The 23,485-nt window shown below is 45.3% G+C and overlaps 2 protein-coding genes across 8 annotated transcripts in view; one reads left to right on the top strand and one right to left on the bottom strand.

Moving 5' to 3' along the window:
• FBH1 (F-box DNA helicase 1) overlaps positions 1-7,966 on the bottom strand; it is a 49,426-nt gene extending 41,460 nt beyond the window's left edge. For all 6 annotated transcript variants that reach the window (XM_008155359.3, XM_054726220.1, XM_054726208.1 and 3 more), the window contains exon 1: positions 7,817-7,966. In XM_008155359.3, the coding sequence (XP_008153581.3) occupies position 7,817 (1 nt within the window). In that variant the 5' untranslated portion in view covers positions 7,818-7,966. The remainder of the gene's footprint in view (positions 1-7,816) is intronic.
• A 124-nt stretch (positions 7,967-8,090) lies between these two features.
• Positions 8,091-23,079, top strand: ANKRD16 (ankyrin repeat domain 16). 2 transcript variants are annotated; one of them, XM_054726179.1, is made up of 8 exons: positions 8,091-8,853; positions 10,914-11,134; positions 12,994-13,036; positions 15,967-16,075; positions 18,608-18,769; positions 21,584-21,662; positions 21,775-21,867; positions 22,884-23,079. In XM_054726179.1, the coding sequence occupies exons 1-8, from the start codon at positions 8,534-8,536 to the stop codon at positions 23,039-23,041; spliced, it is 1,185 nt and encodes a 394-aa protein (XP_054582154.1). In that variant the 5' UTR covers positions 8,091-8,533; the 3' UTR covers positions 23,042-23,079. The 2 variants fall into 2 exon arrangements, with proteins under 2 accessions (XP_054582154.1, XP_027986709.1); XM_028130908.2 differs by lacking the exon at positions 21,775-21,867.
• Positions 23,080-23,485: the final 406 nt, after the last annotated feature.

Below are 23,485 nucleotides of genomic sequence, written 5' to 3'. Positions count from 1 at the left end.
CCAGATCTCAGCATTGGGCACAGGATAGGAGTGAGGTTCCCAAATATAAGAGAACCAAGTCTGCTTCCATAAGGATCTCAAAGGAGGAAATCTCATATTCTCCATTAGCAACACATTATAGCAACTGTACCTAGAATTTTGTCTCAAGTCTTTAGTTGTACACCCAAATCTACAATATACCACTAAATTCAGCTTTTGGAAAGGTACAAAACAGAGGCTATCAGCAGATTTGTATAGAACAGCTCATACATACACAGTGCACCTTGGATTTTTTTCTGTAAAAAGTACAGAATGGCTTTATCCTATCCTTCCCCAGTGAGCTAACTATTAATGATGCCATAATAAAAACACAGAAGCACTGAAAATAACCAACTAAGTAGTTATGTCTTAATCACATGGCTAAGAGTTAAAGAAGGTAAGAAAATATTACATCTTTTCCTCTGCTGTACACTCTGCATGTAGCATGGTGCCAGACACACAATACATGGTCAATAAATACTGAAAGAACAAAGGAGGATGAGAACACAGCAAAGTCAGAGTGGTAAGACTGGGTGGGCAGTAGAGGAACCTAAGCCCTAGATCACTAGGAATTTGCTTTCACGTGGAACTTGGCAAGAAAAGATCACATGGAGGAACTCTTGCCTATAGCACACCAGACAAGAAACACCAAAAATACCCAAAAGAAAGTGTTTTAGAAAAGTAGATATGGACAAAGGTAGACTTTTATTTATGGTTTTATTTTGTAAAATTCATCTGAATCTTAAATGCCTGTTGAAAGATTAAATGTTTGCAGAAATCTAACAAGGGCACTGGAGCAAAAGAAAGAGGTAAGGAGAATGAATGGAAGAATGCCATATTCTGCTTCCAGAGTTCTGGTATATTCCAATGTATTCTGGCAAGAAGCCATCATGGAAGGGGCTAAGGTTAACTTCTGGGGAGAAGGGCCCCTAGACTGAGCAACCTGGCTTCTGGGTACTAATACAGCTGCCTATATTGTTCATTCGGAATGGTGTCACCTGAGCCATGACTGCTAACCTGGGATGCTGACCTAACACTTTTATTGTATTTATATGTGAAAAATTACTTTTCTGATTTAAAAAAATATATATGATTGTATTTAACCTGCCTCTCAGGTCTCAGAGAGGAGGTGCTGTGATTCACTGAACTGGAAGCCAGAAGCCCTTCATTAAACATTTCACTAAAAGGCTGCATGGTATATTCAGATTTGGAGTCAGAAGACCTCCTCCACTTGCTACGTGTATTAAACACTAAAAGCCTTGATTCCCTCATCATTAAAAATGGGGATTATAATAACCTGCCACACTGAATTCACAGAATAGTTAAATGAGGTTCAAATGAAACAAAATAGATAAAAGTACTTTGTGACACCCACGTTGATGCTGACAAGACCTATCAACTGAAATGTCAAAAGAATTATATATCAACCACACAATTCTGAGTATCTCCTAAAAGGTGCATAAGGTTTATTTTAATAGCATTAATACTCTTGCAAAATTATATTTTTAAAACTATAGCAAAATTCTAACCACTCTTTTATTTTTATTAATAACTAGAGGCCCAGTGCACAAGGGGGGTCAGCCGGCCCAGCCCCAAACAGGGTGGATTGGGGCCAGGCCTGTCAGGAGGAGATAGGGGGAGGTTGGCCGGCCCGCCCAAGCCCAGATCAGGCCGATCAGGGCCAGGCCGGCTGGAGGGAGGGACTGTGGGCAGTGGGCTGGCCGGTCCCGCCCCTGAGTGGGGTGAGGGGGCTGATTGGGGGTCAGCAACTAGGGGGGGGGCTGTGGGAGGTTGGCCGGCCAGCCCCATTCCCTATTGGGGGGAGCAATCAGGGGTGGGGCTGGCTGGGGAGAGGGGCTGCAGGAGGTTGGCCATCCAGCCCCACCCCCTATTGGGGTTGGGGGCAATCAGGGGTGGGGCCAGGTGGGGGTAAGGGCTGTGGGCTGATTGGGGTGGTGGGAGCCCATGGGGGCCCGTGCTGGCTGGGGATAGGGGCTGCAGGATGTTGGCCAGTTCGCTGGCCACAATGGGCATCATAGCGACCAGTTGTTCTGGTCATTACAGCGTTCCAATCGCTGGCTTTTTATATATATAGATGCTTTTAAACTAACAGCACAAATATAACTTTATCAAAATAAAGATGCTCAAGTGCTACTTCTCTTTCCCCTGAGTCCCTCAAAGCCCATGGTATTCCTCCCTCCTTTACACAGCAAGTGCACTTTGCACCTCTCTTAAAGGGCACTTATTGTTAGAAGCTGCTTGAATTCTTCAAGGAGCAAAGTCAAAGAGTGCTCTGTGATAAACGTGCACTGGTAAGAAAGGCATGGGGATCAGAATCACTCGTGGACTTTTCAAACTTTGCAAGGTCCCAAAGACACTTAACTGAGTCTCCTCCAAACCTAACTGAGTATTTGAACCCCTCCTGGAGACTCTACCACAGTGACTAACAGAAATGTGCCATATCCCTCAGTGTTAGAACAAAATAAAAACAACTGAGAATGTATGAAAATCATTTTGCCAAACAGAATTTTACCCTTTCCCACACTTTTTCTGCAATGGCTTGCTTATAGGGTGTCATCTCTCTGATCACTCACTCCCATAGTCCCTTTTCTAGGTCTTTGCTATATGACTTCAAAGTGATGATTACCTGGAGATTGGCCCCTTACCCATCACCAATCTCTTCTTCACCAAGATGGTGATCTGTCCCATTCTCTAACAGTCAAGCCCATTGATGAGATTAGACTTTGATCAGTTACTAGTTACTTCTAAACCTTTACTAGACTACAAGCCCTTAAAAGACAAGGAACATGTCTCATCACCTTATTCCTCATAGCACTTAGCACACTTCTTGGCAAATAACAGATATTCAAATACTTGTTGAATGACAAGTGGCTGATTCCTCAATTCTGTTTTAAAACCCTTTGCACTCGCTTGCTTTTTTCTCAATTCCTTTATTCTAATGCTAACTGTGTCGAGTCACACTCGACATCCGAGTGCAAAAGGTTAATCTGCCTGGCTTCATTTTTTAATCTTCTTTATTGCAAAACAATTTACAAAACAAGTCACAGAAAGTACAATAGAGTGCTTTGACTTTTGTGGCAAAGTCTGAAGTTCCTTTTCTTCCTCAGCACACAGCTAGTCTACACTTCCCTGTCCTGCTTGCAAGTAGATGTTGCCTTACCTGAGCTCTAGCCCAGGGAATGTGAGTAAAAGGGATGTGTGCCTCTTTCAGGCATGGCCCACAGAAAATTCTCATGCTTGTTCCTCCATTCTCTGCTCTCCTTCCAGTGAACAGAGGAAGTAGATTCCCCAGGGCATCCTTTGAAAACACACTTTCAAAAAGGAAGAGCCTCCAGCAGCCTGGGGTCCTTATTGTTAGGCCATCACATGTTTGCATCTGTTACTATAGTCAAGCTTACCCTAATCATTCCAAGATGATCCAATGCCAGGTCCTTCCCAGCATCACAGCCTACTTCTCTTAAACCCAAAAGGTCTAGGGTCCATGCTCCATCATCCTTAGGTCCTCTCACAACCTGCAAACAATTGCTCCTTTCTTGGAGACACATTCACCTGATGTTGCAAACTAGGATGGAGGGAGCTTTTTTTCTATGTATGTTTCTCACAAGAAAATGAAGGAATAATTTAAAAAAGAAGCCCAGCCAGTGTGGCTCAGTAGTTGAGTGTCGACCCAAGAACGGTTCGATTCCCAGTGAGGGCACATCAATGATTCTCTCTCACCATTGATGTATCTATCTCTCTCTCCCTCTCCCTTCCTCTCTCTGAAATCAATAAAAACGTATTTTTTAAAAAAGAAAAACAAAAAATGATCATTTTTTTTACATACTAGAACATATTTGTATGTATTTGAATAGCTTTTCTACTGCCAATTCATTCCACAACCACTTTTAAGTATCCACTATGTCCAAAATTCATTATAAACACATGAGTGCTTCCTCTCTTGGCATATCTGGTGTCAAATGTTATTTTAGACACTGAAAATACAAAAATGAGTAAGACAGCCTGCCCATAAGACAGCTACCAAACAAACACAAATTACTATACATACGGCAATGTAAATTCCACACCAATGCACATAGGAAGTGCTATGACAGAAAGAAAAGCTAACAGGAAAATTGAAAAGGCTTTATGAAGAGCTCAGCCTCAAAAGATGAATAGGATTCAGTATGGCAAAAGAAACAAAATGTGCAAAACACAGAGACATGGCACAGCACTGGTGTGGCGTAAAGTCAGGTTTCATCATAACAAGAGGTTCGCAAATGGGGAACAGAGTTGGAAAAGAAATTTGGAGGCACAGATTATAAATGTCCTTAAATACATATAACACTAAGGAAATTGGATGTTATCAGATAGGCAATTCAAATAATCATCTAGCTCTTTAGCAGGGTCAATGCACAATCAAATTTGCACTTTTAGAACAATAACTCTGGAGGTAGGGTAGTCATGAAGATTGTCTAGAAAACAAGGCAGAACCTGAAGCAAGAGTTGGTAAAGTCTTGAGAGCAGTGGCAGAAATAGGCAGCAGGAGGCCCCTACCTGGGTTGCAGGAGGCAACCAATTGATGTTTCTCTCTCCCCCTCCCTTCTACTCTCCCTAAAAATCAATGGAAAAAAATATCCTGGGGTGAGGTTTAACTAAAAGGGAGGGAGGGAGGGAGGGAGGGAGGGAGGAAAGTGAAGATCAACAAGTCTTTTCTAACAAGACTGTACAAAAAAGATGAAAAAGAACAAAGAAAACTGAAATTTCCAGTACAAATGTCATTAACTACATTAAGGAGTAAAGGAGAAATAGTGCTTTTCTTTTCATCACTTTTTCCTGGAGGGGGAGGATGAAAGGTTTCAGTTTTGAAAATTGTTTTGAAAATTGTTTTGTTTTGTTTTAAAGTTATCTGTGGAATGCCAGGTAAAGCTCCAGGAGGCACTTTGAAATATGAGACTGGTCCTCAAAAGACATGTGAATGACAGTTGAGATAAGATTTGAGGTGCTTTAGTGAGATGCTTTTAGAAGTAGATGACTCCATAGCCAGAAGGGCAAAGACAGAACCAAATTCAATCTTCAAATAAAATCAGCCCAGGAAGGATAGAGGAATGTAATAACCAGAGAAAAGATAATGGCAACAAATATGAAATTAGAGCTCTAAGTCCAATACCAACTGTTTGGTGTTCACACACTCACAAATGACAAAACACGTCAAATGATCATGACATCAATAACCACTGGTAAATGCTACATAACCATGAAATGCAACGCAGGAGAAAGGAAAGCAGACAGACGAGGAGCAAATCATAATGCCAACATGACTACATGCAAAATGAGCCAGTAAAAGCCAGACCACAAACTCCAAAAGTTGCACCAAAAAAATGGGCAATCTAATTGGAAAATCAGCAAGATCCCAGTTAGCTTCCTGTACACCAAGATTTTAATCCAGAAAATCACAGCTGTGAACAGATTCACAAACATTATCATCTAGTTATCTAAAGGGGGAATACAGATCAGAATCCTATATAATAAAGAGGTAATATGCAAATTAACCCTCACACCCTCACAAGATGGCTGTCTACGACCAGGTTGTCAGGGGGGTTAATGAGGGACGACAAAACGACTGAACAAGCAGACTGCATGGGGCAACCAGGCCAGCAGGGGTTTAGTAAGGGACGACCAAACGACTGAACAAGCAGGCTGCGTGGAGCAACCAGGCTGGAATGGGGGTTAGTGAGGGACGACCAAATGACTGAACAGCAGGCTGCATGGGGTGACCAGGCCAGTGGGGGGGGGGGGGGGGCATGAGGCGCGACCAGGCCAGCAGAGGGGGGCAGTTGGGGGCGATTAGGCCAGCAGGGGGGGCAGTTAGGGGCGACCAGGCAGGCAGGCGAGCAATTAGGAGCCAGCGGTCCAGGACTGTGAGAGGTATGTCCAATTGGGCCTAAACCGACAGTCGGACATCCCCCGAGGGGTCCCAGATTGGAGAGGGTGCAGGCTGGGCTGAGGGGATGCCCTGACCCCCATGCACAAATTTCATGTACCGGGCCTCTAGTAAGTTTATTAAAAGGACAAAAGAGACAGAGTTGCATTTGACACCAGTTAAGTGCCCAATCATCTGGATTTAAAAGAGTTTTCCCATTATGCAACGAATGAATTCCAATTTTGTTTTTAAAAATCAGGGAAACTGGAAGCATAAGGCAAGAGAAGGTAAGGTGACTTGAATAAGGATGGGAGGGAGCATTAGTAGCAAAAAGTGCAAAACTTCCATTTGTATTGACTCCAACAGCAGCATGTTGTTACTTGGTATGTTCTAAAACTTCATACATGCAAACCACTTTCACGGCCTTCCTGTTTTTTTTAAGTGGCAAGACACAATGGAACAAAAACTTTGGCAAAGTTGATATTGGACCTAGTTCTGTCTCCAATGACTGTCCATATTGCTCAGGAAATTAACCAAATTCAGTATGTTCACTGGTAAACTTGGCTTGTTTTCATAGGCCCATACCAGAGGTCTTTTTTTTTTTTCATTTTATCTCTCAATTTATTTTAGCACAGGGCTAGGCACTAGCAGACACTCACTAGGTGCTACCATGCTTCCTTCCATGGGACTTCATTATCTACTACACAAAATTCGTGTTCAGCCCAGCCTGCACCCTCTCCAATCTGGGACCCCTCGGGGGATGTCCGACTGCCAGTTTAAACTGGCAGTCGGACATCCCTTTCATAATCTGGGAATGCTGGCTCCCAACCGCTCGCCTGCCTGCCTGATTGCCCCTAACCGCTTCTGCCTGCCATCCTGATCACACCCAACCACTCCCCTGCCAGCCTTATAGATGCCTAACTGCTCCCCGCCCTGGCCGGCCTGCTCAGCCCTGACTGCCCCCCCCCCGCCCCCACAACCTACCCCCTACTCCCCCAACTGCCCTCCCCTGCCAGCCTGTTCCCCCGTAACTGCCTCTGCCGCCACCATGGCTTTGTCTGGAAGGACACCCGGAAGGTATCCCGGTCTAATTAGCATATTACCCTTTTATTAGTATAGATACTTCCAGTGGCAAAATCACTAATTTTAGGCCTCAGTTTCTCCACCTGTAATGAATGATGCCTTACAGGGTTGTTTACGGATTATGTAATTAAAGTGCTTTGTATAAAGTGCAATATGTATGTAAAGCATAATTGTTTCTAGGTCTGGCAAATAGTAGCAACTCCCATTTTATATACAGAGGAACTGAGAACCAAGAGGTTTAAATGACTAGTATGTAGTAAGATCGGGGAAAGAACTCAACACCTACTCAAATCACTTTCATCACCCCATATACCTTGCTCAGATATCAAAGTATCTTCTACAAGCTCAAGGTCTTCCCACATCACCTAAATTTTTCTTAATATTCAGGTAAGGGGTAAGCAAGCTACAAAGGAAAGAGGCAAAAGGACACAATAAAATGACTCGCCCAAGGTAAAAAAAAAAAACAGAGTAGAAAAGGAATGCTTGCCTGCCGGCAGCCCAGGCCACGTCCCCCATGACTCCCCCAACACCGAGAAACGAGAAACGACGAGCTCCCCACTTCCCGGACTCAAGGACACTGTGTAGGGGCGCCCTCCGCTTCCAGCGTGCCAGCTCCGCCGCGCCCCTGCAGCTCACCCACCGTGGACAGCCCGGGCGAGGTTCCCACGCTCCCCGCAGACCCGCTCCCCCCCACTCCCCCGAGATCCCGGACCCTCGCTCTCAGGACCCCAAAGGGTTGTGTTCACAGCGCGGGGCCCCGCCTGAGTTCCCAGCCACGTCCGCGGCCTCACGCACTATGGCGCTGCGAACGGGGGCTCCAGCCACCGCCGTCGCCTCCGGGCCCGGGCCGCCCGGCCTCCCAGTCCCGACGTCCACAGGGTATCGCTAGCGGGAGCAGGCCTTGGACTTCCTCTGACAGCTCCGCGCCGCCGCAGCCCGGGAAGAGCCCGCCTCCGGGACTGACGGACTTCCCCCACGGCCAATCGAAACGCACGCGCGGAGGGGGCGCGGCCACGGCTAGAGGCCCCTCCCCGTCCGCACTTCCGCTAAGGTGGAAAGACCAGTGGGAACTTTCCCAGCGGAGGCTGGCTAGGCCGGGTGTTGGAGTGGCGGTGGGTCGGGACGCGCGAGGCCCCACCCCGGCTCCTTTACCGGTATCTCGTGGGCGCTGAGCTGCCATTGGGGCCCCTCACCAGTGCCGGCACCGCGCTGACCCCTCCCCTGGCAGCGGTTCAGAGCCGGGCGCTCCGGCGCGGAGTGAGCACAGGCTCCGGCGGGTTCGACGGCAACTACCTAATGTTTTGCCCAAAATGAAACCGGTGCGGTCGGCAGCCGCGCGTCTTCGAGCACGGCTACGCCCGCACCTGGAGCGCGCGTTCAGGGGGCGAGTTGTTTGCAGGGACACTAACCACCCCGCGCAGGGAAGCGCGGCTCTGCCCCTAGCGCGCGGTCCGGAGAGGGAAGCGCAGGGCAGGGCTGGGGACTTGGATACTTAGCCTGGCCCCGGTGGCCATGGCGGCGCCCGGGGACGCGAGGCGGTTCTGCAGGCTGGTGCAAGAAGGTCGGCTGTGCGCCCTGCGGGAGGAACTGCAGGGAGCGGGGCCCCCCAGCTGCCCCGGGCCGGCGGGAGACACCCTGCTGCACTGCGCCGCCCGCCACGGTCGTCGGGACATCCTGGCCTATCTGGCCGAGGCCTGGGACATGGACATCGAGGCTGCCAACCGAGACTACAAGCGGCCGCTACACGAAGCTGCCTCCATGGGTCACCGGGACTGTGTGCGGTACCTGCTGGGCCGAGGAGCCGTGGTCGACTGCCTGAAGAAGGCTGACTGGTAGGTGGCAGGAGTTCCAGAACGACCCCCCTTAACCCCTTTTCCGCAGAATCATATATTCCCATGAATATATGATTTTCTGCCTCTACAGCATAGCTTCAAATTAGAGCACATTGTTCCTACCCTTGGGAGTCAACTGTTTGGTCCAGACAGTTGCTTCCCTTTATAAAGCAGAGAACAGTACAGAATAGGATCAAACAGATAGAAGAATATCAATGAATTCCCCATATAACATGAGCCCCAGGATACGAAGTTCTTCTGGGGACATCTGGTAAATGATTACTTCACCAATGGCATTGAGTTAACTTTTTAAATTTTGAAGTAGCTATAGGTTCCCAGAAGGTGACAAATGTTCAGGGAAGTCCCATGTACCCTTCCCCTAGGCTCCCCCAACATTAACATCTTACAGGTTACACTACAATAACAGAACTAAGAAATTGACATTGCTACAATCAATAAACTTACTCACATTTCATCATGTTATTCCTACACTTATATGTATGTGATGCTCTCTGTATGTGATTTTATCACGTGTAGCTTTGCATAACCACTTCCACAGTCAACATCCTCACCTTTACCATCACACAAACCAATTGCATTTTGTTAGACCAACATTGTTTTCAGTACTCACTTAGTTCTTGCTTACACAGAAGACAGCCACATATAGTAAAGTACATTTTGCCCACGGGAAGGGGAGTAGGCCTGGTGGTGTTTTGAGGGTTGCACTTGGCTGTGACTAAGCACAAGACTGCTTTCTTGTGCTGCTGGTAAGTTGACCTAAAGACAGTTCCAAGAGGCATAGACCTCATATACTCCTCAACGCAATAATTCAGATAAGGAAACAGCCAAAAACAAAACACTAAAAAGACGAGGTTCATTTGATTATGTATTTGGGAAGTGTATAATCACAGTGAGACATTTTTGCCCATTCTCTTTTTTTTTTTTTTCTTTCTGAAACACCTTACCTGCTTTTCCAATGATCCTGCCTTGCTCAAGATTCATTCCCTTCAAGAGGTTCTTGAAAATTTCAGCCTTCATTTATGTTTGTTTTCCTCTTAATTTCTCATTCACTGTTATTACTACATTACCTCTCACCCCTCCCCCCAAAAAAAAGTAGTGTTGGTAATTAACTAATATAGCAATCTTACAAGATAAATCTTAGCTGAGACTTTAGAGATCACCCAAGTATAGTGAGCTCCTACAATGTGCCAGACACAGGTTCTAACCCTGGGAATGAGGAGGTAAACAAGATCTGCCGCTGCTTTTCAGAAATCCTAGCTCCCTCGTTTTGCAGATAAAAATAAAAAATAAAAAGCTCATGGAAGTGAAATGGCTTACCCCAAATCATTCATGTGGCAGGAGAGGAAGACCAGAGCCACCTCTCTTGATATAGATATAATGTAGTTCACTCTCCTGTAGTTGTGGACACAAGTCAGTACAGAGACTTATTGTAATCACACTGTTTCATTTGCTCCACTAATGTATGTTTGTTTAAGCTAGGTACAGTGTCAAATGCTCTTTTTAAACTCTTTTTCAGCACAATATAATTAACTAGAGGCCGGGTGCACGAATTCATGCACGGGTGGGGTCCGATCGACCCAGGGGTGGGGGTGGGGATGGGCGCCCTGGTCAAACTCCCAGTTGAGGGGACAATTTGCATATTACCCTTTTATTATATAAGATAGGATAAGTGGTTTCTGACGAAAGTAAGTGGGATAAGTCCAGCAGAGTACCTTTTATGCAATATTCTTCAGGACAAACTTTGATTTGGACTAATTCTGTCTCAATTCAGTGCCATACTAGAAACTAGCTCAGAAGCAGCTCTGCCTCCTTGGTATCCCCCTTTTGTAGGCATGCCTGCATCACAATCATTTTCCTCTTATTTCACCCAGAGTCCTCAGGGCAGGCAAAGTAGTTGAAAGTTTTCCTGCTTCCCAAATCCCTGAGTTTTCTAGGTTTTCCATCTCTACCAAGGATGTGTGTTTTTCTAAAGACCTGGTTGTACCCTTATAATGTCTCGGCTACCCTTCTATCTGACAGCTTGTCCTCTTTGGCCTTAGGACTCCTCTGATGATGGCTTGCACAAGGAAGAATCTCGAGGTGATCCAAGACCTTGTAGAACATGGTGCAGATCCGCTTCTGAAGAACAAAGATGGTTGGAACAGTTTCCACATTGCCAGCCGAGAAGGTGACCCTCCAATCCTTCAGTACTTGCTCACCGTTTGCCCAGATGCCTGGAAGACAGAGAGCAAAATTAACAGAACTCCTCTGCATACGGCAGGTATGGCCCGGAGCTCTGCCTCCCCCAACACTGCAGAATGGCATCAAGTTGGAGGGTTTTGGAAAATAGCGGTTGGTGAATAAGAGCAGCTTTGGGATAGTTTGGCATACGCTTAGTTTCTAAAGCTAATGTCACTTGGTACTTAACATGCACTTCTTTCTTTTTTTTTTTTTTTAAATATATTTTATTGATTTTTTACAGAGAGGATAGGAGAGGGACAGAGAGCTAGAAACATCAATGAGAGAGAAACATCGACCAGCTGCCTCCTGCACACCCCCTACCGGGGATGTGCCCGCAACCAATGTACATGCCCTTGACCGGAATTGAACCCGGGACCTTTCAGACTGCAGACCGACGCTCTATCCACTGAGCCAAACCGGTCTCGGTTCTTTCTTGAATTAGTTCACTTTTCATAAATATCAGTCTTAGTCTTCCCAGCTAGTTAGATGGTATGCTGGTTTTTTTCCTCACTAAGTCTTTACCTTGGTCAAGGAGCTTAGTCTCTTGAGCTAGTTTCAACAGCAAGATAATGATGACAATGATGCCTATATCGCAAGGTTGTTATAGAGTTTAAGGAGCCGGATGTAGGTAAACCCCTTAGCACAGTATGTGACACATGAGCACAGAATGAGCTGTTGCTATTTTTATGATCATTTTCACATTGTTTTTATTATTAAAGACAGGAGGAAAAGAGACAGTGTTTTTGTTTGTTTGTTTGTTATTGGTTTTTAATATATATATTTTTTTGATTTCTGAGAATAAGAAAGAGAGAGAGAGAGAGAGAAACATCAATGATGAGAGAGAAACATTGATCAGCTGCCTCCTGCATGCCCCCTACTGGGGATTGAGCTCTCAACCTGGGCATGTGCCATGACCAGGAAAACTGTGACCTCCTGGTTCTTAGGTCAACGCTCAACCACTGAGCCACACCGGCTGGGCAAAATACGGTTTTTAAATATACTCAGCAATACCTACCACAGCACTATCCATTTAAATAAATATAGGTGCTTATAATTAAACACCTGAGTGTATTTGACTTATCTAGTGATAATGTCAAATATAAATTTAGGGTATTTTTATTGTTTTGAGTAGTCTTAATTCTGAATTATCTACTTATAGATTATTTTAAATTAGTAAAAAGTAAAGCTGCTGTGGCGTAAGATGAAATGGATATTAATGAGCTTGAGTCCAGATCAAGAAATCTAGAAAATAATCTTTAGCCTTCTAGAGAGTTCATTGAATTAGAATACAGGGCTTTTAATTTCTCTAAAAATCAATACCTGTGACATGACATAGTTTAGGAAATATGCATACAATTGTTTTAGCCACAGCGGGCAGGTAAGAACTAAGGAATCCTTTTACAAAAGCGAGCATAACATTTTTCTGCTCACAAATTGTTTGACTAGATCCCCTACTCTTTTGGAGAAATAGTACCCAGTCATTTACACAAAGTAGTGATGCACAGATAGTAAAAAAGCTTTATTATTGACCATAGTTACTTTTAGTAGTAGAATTAAATTCCTGGTTATTTTGCCATGGATTACTCTTAAAATGTTTTACATTTCCTGGGCAAAAACTGCCTGGCTCAACTCAAAAGTGAGGAGATAGATAAGTTTAGGATTGAAAACTTTCCATAAAAGTGTTCATAAAGACAAAATAATCAGTCTTGGCTATGGACCTATTCAGTAAAAACGTCATTCTTTACCAATTAGCTAGCTAGATTTTTATTAATGTACCTACTTTAATTGCCCCTTCCTGTAAGTCATAGCTAAAAAGATGGGACAGAGACCAGTGCCAGGAGGAAAGAAGCATTTTATATGTGCACCTAAAAACTCTAATTCTCAACTCTCTTCTCCCAGCAATGCATGGCTGTTTAGAGGCAGTAAAGGTGCTTCTTCAGAGGTAAGAACAAAACAGCAGATTGAGGAAGACATTTGCTAATCATGACAGTTAATGTCGATGCTACTTAAAGAACTCAAGCAAATTGTTCAAGAGCAGCTAAAGTACCAAAAGAGAAAAGGACATAAGCAGATAATTTAAAGAACATAAAACAAAAATAGCTAACAAATTTGAGAGAAAGCCATTTATTTGTCTGCTCATTCAACAAGTATTCATCTATTTATTCAGTGCCCATTATGAATTGTACCAGATGCAGGGGTTACAATAGAAATGAGACAATGTGTTTTCCTTCTTATGGAACTCACAGACACTGCACTAGTTGTATGAATCTGGTGGCCATTACGAGGAATTGCAGGATCCCTGCAGAAACATATGACAAGAAGACCCAACTTGGCGTAGGAGTGAGGAATCTCAGCCCCAGTGTTATTTAAACTATGACCTGAAGGAGGCTGAGAGTGGGAGGCAGGGGGGCATTCCAGTCAGAGGAAGCAGTACTCAGGGATGCTCATCCTGGGAAAACCATAGTGCATATAAGAAACTGAAAGAAGCTCAGTATGTATTGAAGCCTATAGTGAGGGGGAGAATGGTTCGGGGAGGCTGGAGAGGGAGGGCAGGTTTCAATCAGGTGGGACATTATAGACTATAATGGGAAGGATTTTAGGTTTTATTTTAAGCATCTAAGATGCCATTGAAGGGATTTAAGCAGGGTGAGTAGAATTAGAAATTTGCATTTTTCAAAGATCCTCTAGTTGCAAAATAGCAAATGAAATGGAGGAGAAGCAAGAGTGGGTGCTTCGAAAGCTGTTGGGAGGCTATTGTAGTTAAACGGGAAAGAAATTGTAGCTGGACGAAGAAGCTAACTGTAGGGATGAAGGGAAAGATGTGGAGGTGCTTCAGTAGAATCAGTAGATCTAGGTGAATGATTCAATAAAAGGACTGGGGGAGAAGGAAAGGCAAGGATGACTTTCAGGTTTCTCACTTAAGCAGCTGGTGCTGGTGCCATTTACTGAGGTCAAGAGCAGTGGAGGGGGAGCAGGTTTTGTGTGAAAAGATGACAGGTTCACTTTGGGACATGTTGAGTTGCATGTGCCTGTGAGACATCGAGCAAAGATGTCAAGGGAGCAGTTAGAGACACAGATATGAAGCCCAAAAAACAGGTATGGGCTGAGATACAAATGTGAGCTTCATCAACAAAGAGATAATAATTGAATTTTTAAGAGTGGAAGAGATTACCTAAGTAGACAATGCATAGTAAGAAGAGAGGAGGGCTTAATGCAGTGCCCTGAAAGCATCGCTTATGTGTAGGGCTTGCCTACTGCAAATTGGAACATACTTGATTGTCAGCAAATTTATAAATATTCATTCATTGAACAAACATTTTGGAAGCACCTCCTGTGTGTTAGGTGCTGGGTGGTAAGCAAAACAAATACAATCCTTTTCCTAACAACCTATAGGCGGATGTGGGAGCCAAGTATAGGCAATCAAATAAATACCATAAAATTATAAATTGTAATACAGGTAGCTCTGTTCTCTGAAAGTTTGCATTATCCCACTTCGCCTATATATAAGACCTACATTAGTACCTTTTTTCACTAATCAAAAGAATCCGAAAAGGATTTTCACTTTTACAAGAAAAGCTGTTACTATAGCAATGCAGGTATTTCATAAAAGTGAAATGGCACATGTAATGCAAACTTTCAGAAAGGTGAAGATACTCATTACTTTATGCCATTTTGGCTTACAAAAAGTTTTGTAGGAATGCTCTACTTTCAGCTAGCGGGGGAAACGTAACGCTAAGAGAAAAAGTATACAATGGCATGTGGAAGCAAAGGTACTGTTTATGCAGGAAAAAAGACAGGCCTCTGTGAAATCACAGAGCTGTGATTTGAAGAATGCAATGGAGTTTGCCAAGTGAAGTATGGAGAAATAATTTCTAAGCAGAGGGGATCAGCAAGTGCAAAGGCAGCAAAGAGCTGGGCAAATGAAAGAGCAAAAAGAAGGCAGGACATGAAGAAGGTAGGATAGAAAAGAAAGTAAGACAAGTAGGATCATGAAGAAGGTAGGGACAGAAGATGATCAGACTGGTAGGAGGTGAGACTGAGAAGATAGGACAGGAAATTGAGGGTAGGAACGCAAAAAGGGAGATGTGATGGAGAAGAAGATAGGACAGGTTGGACCATGAAGAAGATGGAACATAAGAAGATAGGACAGGTGGGAGGTGAAACTAAGAAGATGATAGGGCAGATAGGACCAGGAAATAAGCAGGACCTAGAAGAAAGAACAACCATGAAGAAGGTAGGTTACAGTAAGCACAGAGCGGTGGGTATGTGGGCAAGAGAAACCTGGAGAGGTAAGTTTGTGGGACATTATCTTGACCACTAGAGGTCATGCTGAAGTTCCAAATTTTGTGCTTTGTTTTTGGGACATACTAGTTAAAGGTTTATAACAGGAGCAGCCATACCCAAATTGCATGGTGAAAAGATTATTCTGGTAGCTCAGAGAATGAATTAGCAAGGCAGAAGCCAAGGTGAGAAAAACAGGAAGCTATTGTCTATTGATTTGGTCCTAAGGGGTAAAAGCAGCAAAAGAGAGAAAGATACAATCAAAATATTTTGAATGCAGAATTGAGAGGTAATAGATTGGGTTTGAGGGCTAAGGGGTGATGTCAAGGCTCCTGGCATGAGAAGTTGGAGAAATTGTAGTCCATAATATGGAATGACAGACGTTTAGAGGAGGAACAGATTCACTGGGGGAAACCGACATACTGTTGAAAAGCTAAGTTCTAATATTGAGATGGGGAAAAGAGAGTGCTGCAGATTTTCACAGATCATTTGTAGGGCATGTCATCTACTACAGGTGGTCAAGAGGCAACTGTCCATTGGGTTTGAAGCAGTGGCTCTTCTCAGTTCTGTTATTTTGGGTTTGGGCTCTAGGTGTCAATATGAACCAGACTGCAGAGACAAGTGTGGCCTCACACCCTTTATGGATGCAATTCAATGTGGGCACATCAACATAGCCAGGCTGCTCCTCGAAAAACATAAGGTACAGCAATGATTTGGTATTTTCTATGAGTTTTAGGTCATAGGATAAACAGATCATAGTTATTCAAATCCTGGGTTCAAATTCCAGCACTGACATTGTCCCCCTGTGGGACCCCTTAACCTCTTCAAGCGTCAGTATTTCCATCTGTAAAATGGTGACAAATTTTAATTCTTCAGAGAGTTACTCTAAGGATTAAATAATATAATATACATGAAGCAGTTAGCAAAATAAGATTTCTTTTTTTTTGATTGATTTTAGTGAAAGAGGAAGAGAGAAACATTGATGTGTTGTTCCATTTATTTATGTACTCACTAGAGACCCGGTGCACGAAATTCGTGCACTAGAAGGGGGATCCCTCAGCCCGGCCTGTGCCCTCTTGCAGTCTGGGACCCCTGGGGGATGTCCACCTTAGCCGGTAGTCAGACATTTCTCTCGCAGTCCAGAACCCTTCACTCCTTACCGCCTGCCTGCTCACTGCTCCTTACTGCTGCCACAGAGACGGGAGAGGCTCCCGACACTGCCGCTGCGCTCGCCAACCATGAGCCCGGCTTCTGGCTGAGTGGCGCTCCCCCTGTGGGAGCACACTGACCACCAGGAGGCAACTCCTGCATTGAGTGTCTGCCCCCTGGTGGTCAGTGTGCATCATAGCAACCAGTCGTTCTGGTCGTTCTGCTTAGACTTTTATTGTATGGACTAGAGGCCCAGTGCATGAAATGTGTGCACGGAGGGAAGGATCCCTCAGCCCGGCCTGCACCCTCTCCAATCCAGGACCCCTCGGGGGATGTCTGACTGCCTCTCGCAATCCAGGACCGCTGGCTCCTAACTGCTTGCCTGCCTGCCTGATCGCTCCTAACCCCTCTGCCTGCCTGCCTGATCGCCCCTAACTGCTTCCCTATTGGCCTCGTAGCCCCTAACTGCTCCCCTACTGGCCTGATTGGCCCTAACCACCTCTGCCTCGCCCTGCACCCGGGACTCAGGATTCCCTCCTCCTGCCGGTTGCAGGCACCCAGGACCTGGGCTTCCCTCCCTCTGGCCGGCCACAGGTACCCAGGACCCAGGCTGGCTTTGCCTGGGCTGGCCACAGCCACAGGGGACGGTGGGCAGGCGGCTGCCTGAGCCGCAGCCGCAAGTGCCCGGGACCATGGGGCGGGCGGCTTGTCCCTCTTCCGGGCAGCAGGCACAGCCACTGGCGCCCGGGACTGGGGGGCAGGTGGCTTGTCCCTCTCCTGGGCCACAGCCTGGCTGGTCCCCATTCCTCTCTCACGAGCTCATTTGTGCCTGGCTGGTCCCCATTCCTCTCTCCCCAGTGTTGAGTGTCTGAGCTGTTAACAGCATGATGGTGTGAGGGCGTGACTACCATTTGCATATTAACTATTTATTATCCTACCTAATAAATAGTAATATGCAAATTGACCGCACCTTCGCTACGCCCAAGCCACGCCCACCAGCCAAAGCCACGCCCACCAGCCAATCAGGGCGAGTATGCAAATTACCCAACAAAGATGGCAGTTAATTTGAATACGCTGAGGGAGGGAGGAGTGAAGACTGAAGACAACTTAGAAGGAAGAGGGAGGAAAAGCGGAAAGCAAGGTGGCTGCCAGAGGGAAAGCCGGGCGGGGCGGGGCGGAGCGGGGCGGGCAGCAGCGGTGCGCGGGTGCAGGCGCGGCGGCCACAATGGCGGCCACAGCAGCCGCTTGCAGGATTCTTCCTGCAAATGGGCTACTAGTCCTATATAGTAAAAAGCTAATATGCAAATCAACCAAACAGCAGAATGACTGGTCACTATGACATGCACTGAACACCAGGGGGCAGATGCTCAACACAGGAGCTGCCCCCTGGTGGTCAGTGTGCTTTCACAGGGGGAGTGCCACTCAGCCAGAAGCCAGGCTCAAAGCTAGCTAGCGCAGCGGCAGCGGTGGGAGCCTCTCCTGCCTCTGCGACAGCGCTAAGGATGTCCGACTGCCAGCTTAGGCCCACTTCCTGTGGGGAGCGGACCTAAGCCGTCAGTCAGACATCCTCTGAGGGCTCCCAGACTGCAAGAGGGTGCAGGCGGGGCTGAGGAACCCCCCGAGTGCACAAATTTCGTGCACCAGGCCTCTAGTATAGGATAGGATTGGTTGATTCTTGTATGTGCCCTGACTGGGGATCAAACCCGCAACCTTGGCATATCAGGATGATGCTCTAACCAACTGAGCTACCCGGCCATGGCAGCAAACTAACAGTAGCTGTTTTATAGTAATGAAAACAAACCCCACTGAGTGCACTTTTGGCACACTTTAGATCATTGAATCTTAACCATTTTTGTTTGTTTGTTTATAGAGTCCTTTAAGAATCTGACAAAAGCTCAACAATAAAGATTAAAATAATGATAATAATTACCACAAAAATAAATAAGTAATCTGACAAAAGCTATTTAACATAGGCCCAGAAAAATGTACATAGGCAACAAATTTTAGCTAAAATGTCAGAAGGTCCATGAATCCAGGTTTCTCTGCTGCTTATTTTTGTTCCTATCTCTCCCTAACCTACTAGGCTTGCATTTGTGCTGAGGATTCCCTGGGGGCCCAGGCAATACACAGGGCAGCAGTCACTGGGCAAAATGAAGCCATCCGATTCTTGGTCTCTGAACTTGGCATTGATGTAGATGTGAAAGCAACATCAACCCACCTTACAGCACTTCATTATGCAGCTAAGGTTTGTTTCTTTTCATAAGGTTGTCCCTGCTTCCTTAGGCTTGCCTTCCTCTACTGATAAATAGCTCCGCTGTCCTATTGCTTTGGCTCCATCTCTGGAAGAAAAAAAGTTGCTCATGATATGCTCCTAAAATGTTAAAGGGAAGCCCTGCATCCCTTTAAATAAAAACCTACCTTTATTTGTTGCTAGGTAAAAACTGAAAACACCCTTTATTCCATTCAATGCCTGGATTTTATGTTTCATTCCGTCCTTTTTTCGTCTTCAAGAATTATGTTTTTTGAAGCCGTAAAAATCCATTATGTTAAATTCCTAGGCCTCTCTCCTAATGGGAGATTTCAGAAGTTAAAATTTTTTTTAACTGAGGGAAGGGAATTGCATTTACTGGCCTCTCTAACGTATAAAATATTTTAAGACATGCAAAAATTTTTCACTACAACCTGGCTTGTGTTGCTCAGTGGTTGAGCATCGATCCATGAACCAAGAGATCCCTGGTTCAATTCCTGGCTAGGGCACATGCCCGGGTTGCAGGCTCGATCCCCAGTGGGATGGTGCAGGAGGCAGCCGATCAATGTTTCTCTCTCATCAGTGTTTCCATCTCTCTATCCCTCTCCCTTCTTCTCTCTCTAAAAAATCAGTTTTAAAAATATTTTAAAAAAAGAAATCTCACTTAATAAAAATCTTATTTTAAAAAGTTTTCTTCCTGTTTTAAATAATAGGAGTATTTGCTTATTATCTTTAATACTAGAGGCCCAGTGCACAAAATTCATACACGGGGGTGTGTGTCCCTCAGCCCAGCCTGCACCCTCTCCAATCTGGGATCCCTCTCAGCATCGGGCCTAAACGGGCAGTTGGACATCCCTCTCACAATCCAGGACTGCTGGCTCCCAACTGCTTGCCTGCCTGTCTTCCTGATTGCCCCTAACCACTTCTGCCTGCCAGCCTGATCACCCCCTAACCACTCCCCTGCCAGCCCGATTGATGCCTAACTGCTCCCCTGCCAGCCTGTTTGCCCCGAACTGCCCTCTCCTGCAGGCCTGGTCACCCCTAACTGCCCTCCCCTGCAGGCCTGGTCCCCCCCAACTGCTCTCCCCTGCAGGCCTGGGTCCCCCCCAACTGCCCTTCCCTGCAGACCCAGTCACCCCCAACTTCCTTCCTCTGCCAGCCTGGTCACCCCTAACTGCCCTCCCCTGCAGGCTTGATCACCCCCAACTGCCTTCCCTTACAGGCCTGGTCCCTCCCAACTGCCCTCCCCTGCAGGCCTGATCCCTCCCAACTGCCCTCCCCTGCTGGCCATTTGTGGTGGCCATCTTATGTCCACATGGGGGCAGCCATCTTGTGTGTTGAAGTGATGGTCAATTTGCATATTACTCTTTTATTAGATAGGATAGAGGCCTGGTGCACGGGTGGGGGCCAGCTCGTTTGCCCTGAAGGGTGTCTCGGATCATGGTGGGGGTTCCCTTGGGGCGTGGGGCGGCCTGGGCGAGGGGCCTGTGGTGGTTTGCAGGCTGGCCACGCCCCCCGGTGACACAAGCGGAGGCCCTGATATCTGGGATTTATTTATCTTCAATAATTGAAACTTTGTAACCTTGAGCGGAGCCAAGCCTCCTGCTTGCTCCGTGGCTGCCGCCATTTTTGTTGGGATTTATTTATCTTCTATAATTGAAACTTTTTAGCCTTGAGTGAAGGCCAAGGCAGGCCAGGGCTGCAGAAGCTTGGCTTCCTCTGTCACCGGTGGCAACTCAAGCCTCCTGCTCTCTCCAGCTCCATGGCTGCCGCCATTTTTATTGGGATTTATTTATCTTCTATAATTGAAACTTTGTATCCTTGAGTGAAGTCCACGGCAGGCCAGGGTGTGTGGGAAGCTTGGCTTCCTCCATTGCCAGGGAAACCCAAGCCTCCTGCTCACTCCTGGCCACAGCCATCTTGGTTGGGTTAATTTGCATACTCGCTCCTGATTGGCTGGTGGGCATAGCTTGTGGTGTAGTGGAGTGATGGTTAATTTGCATATTACTCTTTTATTAGATAGGATGATTGGCTACTTGCCTTTACTTGTTTTTCTAGCAACAATACTGTTTTCTGATAACCTACACACCTTATTTTTTTAGCAATTAAAAAAAATCTTTATTGTTGAAAGTATTACATATGTCCCCTATAGTCCCCCATTGACCTCCTCTAGTCCGTCCCCTCACCCTGACCTACACACTCTTGCCTGTATTCCCCTATGAGAAAGTGGTTAGATAAATAGCGGTGAGCTAAGAGAATGGCCTGTGGCTACAGCGGGGGACGCGGGAGGAGAGCTAGTGGGTCCACCCACAGGAAGATTGAACCTACAACCTTAACTTTGGTCTCACCACATACTAATGAACTAACTGTCTAGATAGAAAGTGTATAAATTGCTTCATGAATGATAATGCCAGCTATGATGGAAGTCCCATCCAGGAGAGGTGACCATCTTTTCTAATTTATCTCTGCCCTAAAGATTTTAGCAAAGAGTGTATGTACTTGGGAGAATTTGGAATTGTGTGTTCTGTATAAGTCACAATACTTACGCTCATTACAGTGAAGGAAACCCAACTGTATTAGTCGGTAATTTGGCCTCCGAAGTTGACCATCTATTTTCTAATAACTGAATATCGCCGAAATCTATCTTTAATGATTTATAGTGGAGTTTGAGAGTGATGTAATGATTTTTCCTTTAGATACAAAAATATAGTTTAGCAATTGAGTATTTTAGAAAAATGACCTAATATATACATTCATGTTTATGTTTAAATGTGCTTGTCACAGTGATAATGAGTTTATTTCACTCCTCAGGAAGGACATGTGAGTACAGTTCAGATGCTCATTTCCTTGGGTGCTGACATCAACTCTAAAGATGAAAGAAATCGATCAGGTACAGTTTCTTTGTGCCTTAGAAATTATTATTCAGTGGAATATAAACAATACATGCACTTTTTTATTGTTGTTAATCCTCACCTGAGGATATTTTCTCCATTGATTTTCAGAGTTTGTGGAAGAAAGGGGGGGAGATAGAGAGAGAGAAATCGATTGGTTGTCTGCCCCGACCGACCCTGGCCTGGATCAGGCCTGCAATCAAGGTACATGCCCTTGACCAGAATTGAACCTGAGACCCTTCAATCCTTGGGCTGACACTCTATCCACTGAACCAAACTGGCTAGGGCTAGGACTTTTAAAAACATTGGTTTTAATTTATTCCTCTACTACCTTAGCAACTTTTCCTTAAAATTACATCTCCAAATAGAACTGTTGCTGTTACCATGGCAATGATGATGACTACTACTCATTATTACTGCTGTTATTGTTGTTTTTATCAGTTTAAACTACAACAGTATATGTGACATAAAAACACTTTATATTGTCACGATGCCACCAGCTATTCAGGTAGTTTATAGATGCTTCATAGGTCATCTCCCTTTTAAGTGTATTTAAAGACTACAATCATTACAGTTTTCTCAATTTAGAGCTCAGAAGGATATTTTTAGAGCTAATTCTTTAAATTCATACTTTAGAATAAACCTCAATTAACATTCTCTGTGTCAGTGGCCATCCTTCAGGAGTTTAGTGGAGGCTTCATGATACTTCAAAGACTCATAGAAAACTGTTCACTTTCAGGCCACAGAGGATGGTCCCCAAGTCCAGGGACACAGACTTTCTCCTAAAGACCAGAGCAGGAGCCAGGCTCCCTTCAGTGCTAATTTCTAACCAGAACAGGAAGATCTGTCATCTCTTTTTCTTTTTGTCATATCATTCTCATTCATGGTGATACTTTTACCAAGAGAGTTCACAAAACTTTGAAAAATTTTTCTGTATCATTTAAAGTCTCCTATTTCTCATAAGCTTGCTTTGTTGCTTTGATCAAATCTCTTAAATCCTCTCCAGTTTGTCTTGTTATTTTTAAGTCTTTCTATCCCAATCAGCTTAAAAGGAAAAATGTTTTATTCTACTATGGGCAAAGTCACACAGAGGGATTGTGGAAATATAAAACCTGTACAATTGAAAGAATCAATATTTTCATTAGGAGCAGCCTACTGGCCAGGTCTGTATTGCTTTGGGGATCATGCACTAAGTTTGTGTGACTTCTCTCTCTGCTTAGCCCTACACCTGGCCTGCGCGGGTCAGCACCTGGCCTGCATCGAGTTTCTTCTGCGGTCTGGGCTGAGGGACTCCCCAGACATCACGGGTACCCTGGCTCAGCAGCTCACACGGAACACAGACATCCTTCAGTGCTTCAGCCACAGCATGACGGCATGAGGGTGTTTCTAAAAGGCAATAAAACTCATAGTAACTTATATCCTGCTGCTTAAGTCATTACCAGGTTCAGTGAAATCTTCGGATAGTTGCTGTCCTCTGCCCTCCCTCCCCTGCACTCTCCACCGCAGCTGAGATTCCCAGAGGATGTGGACGCTGGCTTCCTAGATGGAGGGATGGGTACACTAAAAATCTCTCCTTACCTGCATTTCATTTTGTGGCTTTCAAATGGATTTAGATGATGTTTGTGAGGTCAGCATGTGGACTCCTTAGAAAGCATGTAACATGCAGGAATATAATATAGTATAAATGCTTTTATATATATACCAGAGGCCTGGTGCATGAAATTCATGCACTGCGGGGGGCAGGGGGGAGCGGTGTCCCTCAGCCCAGCCTGCACCCTCTCCAATCTGGGACCCCTTGGGGGATGTCTGACTGCCAGTTTAA

The sequence above is a fragment of the Eptesicus fuscus genome, chromosome 2, assembly GCF_027574615.1.
Source record: "Eptesicus fuscus isolate TK198812 chromosome 2, DD_ASM_mEF_20220401, whole genome shotgun sequence".
In the NCBI taxonomy this organism is placed as follows: Eukaryota; Metazoa; Chordata; class Mammalia; order Chiroptera; family Vespertilionidae; genus Eptesicus; species Eptesicus fuscus.
The sequence above is the reverse complement of the archived record's forward strand: the minus strand, read 5'-3'. Positions and strand labels throughout refer to the sequence as shown.